The sequence below is a fragment of the Motacilla alba genome, chromosome 2 (genome assembly GCF_015832195.1).
Source record: "Motacilla alba alba isolate MOTALB_02 chromosome 2, Motacilla_alba_V1.0_pri, whole genome shotgun sequence".
NCBI classification, from domain to species: Eukaryota; Metazoa; Chordata; class Aves; order Passeriformes; family Motacillidae; genus Motacilla; species Motacilla alba.
Window position 1 is genome coordinate 119,483,117 of NC_052017.1, and position 7,190 is coordinate 119,490,306.

General features: G+C 45.0%; 1 protein-coding gene across 1 annotated transcript; it reads right to left on the reverse strand.

Annotated features, from left to right (window-relative positions):
- Window positions 1–2,781: 2,781 nt before the first annotated feature.
- MSC (musculin) lies at window positions 2,782–5,449 on the reverse strand. Its single transcript, XM_038128158.1, has 2 exons — window positions 4,770–5,449; window positions 2,782–4,023 (listed from the first exon to the last, which is right to left on the reverse strand). Exons 1-2 carry the CDS (start codon window positions 5,289–5,291, stop codon window positions 3,937–3,939), a joined length of 609 nt encoding a protein of 202 aa, XP_037984086.1. The 5' UTR covers window positions 5,292–5,449; the 3' UTR covers window positions 2,782–3,936.
- Between the last annotated feature and the right edge of the window lie 1,741 nt (window positions 5,450–7,190).

The following is a 7,190-nucleotide window of genomic DNA, read 5'->3' on the forward strand; positions in this document are numbered from 1 at the left end:
AAAAAGTAACTTTCAGGTACTTATTGAGATCTTACAGTAATTTATTCAACTCCCTATTTCACCTGGGAGACCCTATGGCAACTGTACTGCTTACCTAGTCACCTTTACTCAGCCAAAAAAATCAAATTTTTACTGAGAATACTTAGAGTAGCTGAGAGTTCTTTAAATAGTACATGTATAAAGGTACTAAGAGGGAAAAGTATGGCTTATGTATTTTTTATATGCAAACTATGTTTCTTTTGCTCAGAATTGTTATTTTCAATATTTATTTATGTTATAATATGAATATATATATAATATAAATGTTATTTTCAATATGAGAGACATACTTCCCTTATGTAAGCAAATACATGCATTGGAAAGGAAAAGTTAATGATGGCTAATTATCTGCTCCATCAGATTCCCACACAGAAAAGAGACAAAACAAAGTACCACACAACATTTCTATTAATCTAAAGTCATAAAAATATAGTTGGGAGGCAAGTGTGCCTCTTTATATATGGACTGTTTGCCCCAGAAGTCAATGCAGGTAATCTGCCAGTCAAATTCCACATGAAGCAGTTTTTGGCAGAATAGCAGTTGTAGGTAATTTGGCATTTTATTTGTAAAACAGCTTCAGTAAATTCTGCATAACTTTATGGAAACGAGAAGGGTTCATATTTTACTTTGTGCAAGGAAAATTAATATAATATAATAACCCAAAATCATCAAGAATAAACCTGCCAAGTTTAATAAAAAATGTACATATTTCTTACCTTCTGTGCTTGTGAACTGTAGATATATGAGGTAGTTTCTCATTTTAAGTCTCCCCTCCACACACCTCTGAAACTATCCAGACAAACCAAACAGTCACGCTTTAAAAATGAAATTAATTTACTATATCAGGTTTTCAAAACTTAATTGAAAGAGAGAGGAAGACCTTTATTATCTTTCAGTGGAATCTGTTAATGCTTAAAAATAGCATTTTGGAATGTTTTGTTCACTTCATTCATGTAAAGAACTGATCTGACTTTCATCAGAGTTTAAAAAAATGTTTCAAAACTGCAATCATGTATTTTTGGTGTGTGAGGACTAGATGAGGAATTCCAGAATATATGACCTACCTGGCATTTCCCTGGAAAGACAGCAGCCTTTATCTCAGGACAAATCCACAGGGAACGTGTTCAATTACCTGATCTTTTTCCTAATCATACAATGCATCTCACCGAGAGAGAAGATCAATTTACTTTTTAAAAACAGTATTTATAAACCCAAGGATTGAAATTAATGATTTTAAATGTCAGATCCTTAGTGGAGAAGTCTAAACATCCCTAATTGCTGTATTAAGAGAAATAAGTATACACTAATACATATATCTCTGTATAGAGGTATGTAAAAGAAAAAAAAATGAGCCTTGCTTGTACAACATTCAGTATCTAAAAGCTGTCATTTTCTCTCCAGATTTTGACATTAAATGTCACCTGGGGCCACTGTTTACTTCTGTTCTAAAACCACTGACAGTCTGTTGGGATACCACCACCATATGGATGCGTCTGTTACTGTAACAAATGCAGTAAGTGCATTCATTACTTTACAAAGTAAGTATTTCTATTTATTATGCAGCCACAAAGAAAAATGTACTTGAGAGCATACAGTATGGGGCATGGGTGGAAGCAATCCTATGTTTTTCTTCATGTCACACTCCTCACCCCCAGTTTTGATCTACTGTATTTACTTAACATAACCATTTCATTTTGGGAATATACATTGAACATTTTTCCATCACTCTGCACAGACCTTTCTATACTGTTTAAAGTTCCCCAGCTTTCCTTGTTTTTCTGATCTCCTAGAGTCGTTAACCAATTACAGCTGGGATCAAGGCCAAAACTAGCTAAACATCACAACTGAGATTATCTCAACTGGTACCTTAGTTAAACTGCTGAATAATCTTTTTTTAGGGTTCAGATAAACATTGAGTTTTCTCATACCTTATGCCTTCCTAAAGGTCCTTCACTTTTGCTTTATTGTTTATGTTCTTTTCTTTTTATAAAGCTTCCTAGAGGAAGTGAGGTGGAGTCCCAGCTCAGCTACATTAACTGCAAATTAGGATAGCCCTCTTCCTTAAAAGACTTTCTCTGGAAAGAAAAAAAAGGAAGTTAAATTCTATTATGGTCTCTGTACAGCTTGCCCCCAAATCCCTAAAAGCAACACTTTCAGCAGATCTGGACTGTGCTTTCATTTTATTTTGCAGTGTCTCTGGATTATTTTACATTTCACAAGAAGAAAACCAGTTTTCTGCAGTTCACCTACTTGCAGGACACTACCAATAGTCAGACTGGGTCTTCTATGCAGTATTTCAAACCACAAATCCATGACATAGGATGACCTGACAACATAGGATGACAACAAATTAGCTTAAACTCTTTCTTGTCAAACAAATGTTTCTTCCTTCTCACTGCTTATATTAGGAAGAGGTGGCTGTTTCCTCTCTAAAGCAATTCAGTTTTCTCCCTTACTCTGAGTTAACTGCTGATAAAGTATTTTGAGAAAAATAATATCTTATATCAGGACTTTTAGTCTTAAACCAGGAAAATTTTGTTCTCAAATAGGAAAATTAATCTGATTTTACCACTGCAAAAATACAGATAAAAGCAAAACACATTACATATGGAAATGCCAAAAAACAGCAAAAGGAGCTATTACACTATATGACATTGATTTCTTAATCTGCATTTATTTATTCTTCTGCTTCACAGAAGAGAATATTACAGAGCATTCTGTAAATTGTTAAAACTTGGCCATCCCTGCAGATTGATATAGTACTACACCTCAAATGAATTTTTTGAGGTGAAAGTGTTCTCATCTGACTCTGTTGCTGGAGATGCATCTGCCCTCAAGAGATGAGGAAGACAACTGTGTTTACAAAAGTGGGTTTCAAGAGCATACATTACAAAGACGCTCGCATATGGATGCAGACACACACTATCACAGTACCAGTAAGTCATTGTAACCAAGCTTTTAATGTCATTTATAAAAAAATAGAGTTATTTACATTTGCAACTTATTTGATGGCATCCTCTTTTATTACAACATTTGAATCTGTACGGAAATGACGCACTAACTCATTTGAGAGTAAACTTCTCAACGATAAGCATAAGAGTACAGGAAAAATATTTAAAACACTGCGAATTCTTGTTATTTTGCAGCATCATACAAACACATTCTTTAAAACACATGCATACTGGCCTTACAGTAAGCAGAATTCCCTTCCAGATTAAGGCACAGAAACTCTGCCACATTTCTAGGGCAGTCCCACATTCTTACATGTGGCATTTCAAGACATAACCAAAGGAATTACTTTAATTCCAATGGGATTGTAGCAGAATGGGTCCACTTACACATTTTTAAGAAAACTCTGATCAAAGGGACCAAAATAAAAAAGTATGACTAATTGCATAGTTGCAATAAACCAGACCCATGAATACAAAAGCCATCAAAATATATTATAAATCTATCTGACTTTCAAAGCTACTTTAAAATACTGTTTTGCTTTACAATACAAATAACACTGTTTGGGGTTAGTTTGTAGAATTGTATTTTGGTCCATGCTGTTAATTCTATATCATTATATTCCTCTTCCATTAGTTTAAAAGCCTCAGAACAGCAGGTCCTCAGGCAGTGGTAAGAATGATGAAGCCAAGTCTTGGACTTCAGCTGCTGCAGTCAGTTCATAAAACCTCTAATTTCAACCACCTCCATTCTTTACTGCTTTAAATAATCTGCCCTCAGAACATTAAGGGGAAAGAATGATGAGGGATGCAGATTTAATACTGTTAGAGATGGGAGTTTGCCCCGTGTTCTAGTCCTGAGCTGATAAATCACAGCTCTTAAAAATATTCAACCCATTAAAAAAAAAAAAAAAAAGATCAACAATAAGAAATCCTCAATTTAGTCTGACTATGCAGTAGTTCCACATAATCTGCTGGCAGCAGAAACTTCTTTGGTGTCAGAGTCAGGTCTTCCTGAAACCACAAACGGCCAAGTCTGTAAGCAAAAAAAAGGTATTTCATATTAAAAGAAAGTTTATCCTCATATGAAACTGGAGCTTTATTACTGATAGATGTCTAACTCTGGTTCAGTTGCAAACACGTCATCATGTTTTAGTCCCTGTGGGAAGCACAGAGAGAGCTGAGTTCCTCTAACAAATATTTTCATTACGTTTTTCATTATAATTAAAGGCTCCACAGAAGGTCTACAATAGTCAGCAACACTGTTCACATCCAAACTGCAATGTTTCTCTTGCTCTGAAACTCTTTGCGTCATTTAATAAATAAAAAGCATATAAACTATTTCAAAACAATCACTCTGCTGCATGTAAGAAAACGTCTTACCCCTGTGACAAACATCGGGCGTTTAATTTTGAACCGATGAACTCATGACGCTCTGCTTGTGCTGCAGGCCAGCCGGCAGACAGAGTTACTCCTTTTTCGGACACTAAGCTTGCCTAATGCCCGAGGAATGTAATCTTTAGGGTCCCCTTTTCTGACTCCCCAGGACTGACACACCCGCCATCACCCAACGCCCAGCGCGGCCCCGGAGTCGCCCACGGTGCGAGGGCCCCGGGGATTTGCGGAGCAGCCAGGGCCTCCCCGCCGCTCCTTCCAGGGCAGGCACGGCCTGAGCGCTGCCACCCTGCCCGGGGCACCGGCCCCGCGGGGCTGCCTCGAGCGGTGCCCGGGGATTCCCCGCGGGTGCCCCTCGCCGCATCCCGCCCGCCCCCCGCGCCGTACCAGGTTGACGGGATGGACGTAGCCGTTCTCGTAGCGGTCCTCCTGCAGGAGCTGCCGGAGGTGGGCGATGTAGCTGGACGCCAGGCGCAGCGTGTCCAGCTTGGAGAGCTTGGTGTCGGGCGGCACCCAGGGCAGGCTCGTCTTCAGCCGGGAGAACGCCTTGCTCAGCACCCGCATCCGCGCCCGCTCCCGCGCGTTGGCCGCGTTGCGCTGGGACTGCTTCCCCTCGGGTGGCGGCCCCCGCGGCCCCGACGCCGCCTTCTTGCCCCCGGGGCCGCCGCCCCGCGCCCGTTTCCTCTTGCAGCCGCTGCCCGCCGGCCCCGCCGCGCAGCTGCCCTCGCCGTCCTCTTCCTCCTCTTCTTCCTCCTCTTCCTCCTCCTCCGCCGCCGAGGAGTTGTCCCCCGAGGGGTAGAGCTCGCCGCGGGGCTGGCGCTTGGCCGGCGGCGGTGGGTAGTCCAGCTGCAGCGCCCGCAGGTCCATCTCGGGCAGCTCCTCCGCCTCGCTCGCGGAGCCCGTGGACATGGCCCCGGGCGGGCGGCGGGGAGGCGGGCAGCGCGGCAGGCGGGCGGGGGCGGACGGCCGAGCCCAGTCGGCCCAGAGCGGGGCGGCCCCGCCGCGGAGAGTCCGTGCCGGGGCGGGGGCGCGGGGGGGCGCGGCGGGGGGATGCGCCCCTTGACAGCGCTATATATCGGGTGTCCGCGGAGCGAACCATCTGCCGGACGGAGGGGAGGAGAGGGGCGCGGGACGGGGGTCGGGCCCTGCCGAGCCCCGCGCCGGGGGCGGCGCCTCTCCGCGCCGGCCCGCGGTCCGCGGCCGGGCTGGTGCGGCGGTGCGCAGAGCCAGACCCCTGTGCGGGGGCGCACACACGGGGGTGGGGGTACACAGACACGCGGGATGTCTCCGTGTGTGTGTGCCCTTGGGCGTCACGCCTTTCCCACGGGACAGACCCCTCTCCTCTCCTCGGAGATCGTAAAGTATCTCCAGGGCTGGTCCCGCCTGTGTTTGCGCACCGCTCCCTAGGTCTAAGAGCCAAGTGCGACCCGGGACTCTGCTTCCAGCCCACCTACACTCGCTCTTCCTCTTGCCTTTCCTTTGAGGGCATGGGATTTTCTCAACGTATGTACCCCGGTGCAGCCGAGCGGTGCGGCAGGACGGGGCCCCAGCCCGCTGGGCTCTTCCTCTGCCTGCCCGGCTTCGGGAAGCGGCTGTGCGGTCCCGGTGCCCCCGCCAGGGCGGGCGCAGGCAGCAGGAGACGCGGCACTTGGGACTGGGTGTGCGGTGTGTGGGGAGCAACGTAAAAAGTCTCTGGGAACGTGCGGACTCTGGCTTTGATAGCGTCCCTAGTTTCGGGTGAAACTCTAGACACTTGTCCGAGGGTTTCTCCTTCCTCAGAACAATTAATTAAAACCCATTAAATTGGCTGTGTACTTCACAGAGCAAATTAAACGAGACAGCTTTTAGAGCTGCTTGCAGATTTTTAAAACAAATTCTGTAGTTCAATTTTTATTATAGAGTCCGTGGGCGAATGGAGGACCCCGCATCCAATGGAAGTGCTGACATACAAGTTCAATAGAAGAATAAATAATAAAAAATATTTTAAAAATCAGCCATCAACTTGTATCCCTTGCGCCTCCCCCAAAACCTTCCCTTTTCACATGAAGAACTAGCGTTTAGTTCCTTGCTGGCTTTCACAACTTGGATATGATTAACCAGAATAAAAAATGCAGTTCTCAGAAAATAACCTAATGACTACAACAGGTGGAAAGATCTTGTCCCGCAGTTTCTGTTCACGGTTTTTCCCTTCCATTTCTCTCCCGCCCGAGCGGAACCCTCCCGGCTGCTGCCACGCAACTTTCCTGGCACCGACGGCCGCCTTTGGGCCCAGAGCTCTGCTCCCCTCCCCGCTAAGGCCACTTAACGCTGTGCAAACTCCGACTTCACCCGCTGGGGCTAGAACCACATCAGAGCCGAGTTTAATGGCAGCCTTTCCAAGTGAAACTTGACATTTCTTGAACCACCTATACAGGCAGCTGATCTTGCAACTGGATCTCTTGAACTTGGTTTGACACTACGATAGATGCTCAGGCTGGGTCCCACACGCTGCACAGTCAAAGGGCAGCACGCTGGACTTGGGGGTTGCCCTTCCTCCCTAATTAGACTGCATTATCCATATATATATATATATATATATATATATATATATATATATATGTACATTAAGATATTGCAGGGGAAGCGATATAGGTTTACTTTTTCCCCCCATCAGGGTTGTTTGTACAGGTGCGGGCTGAACGCTTTCCCTGCTAAAGATTAATGGAAGAAAGTACTGAATTTCTTTAAGAAGGGAAGAAAATGGTACGCAGTCTTAAAAGCCACAATGCCAAACCTCCCCTTTCCTGCCTACCTTTGCTTCAGCAGATA

Coding starts and splice junctions, on each gene's coding strand:
- MSC (XM_038128158.1), bottom strand. CDS start 5,291: ATGTCCACGGGCTCCGCGAGCGAGGCGGAGGAGCTGCCCGAGATGGAC. Junction 4,024..4,769: donor ACGTCCATCCCGTCAACCTG/GTACGGCGCGGG, acceptor TTTTGCTTACAG/ACTTGGCCGTTTGTGGTTTC.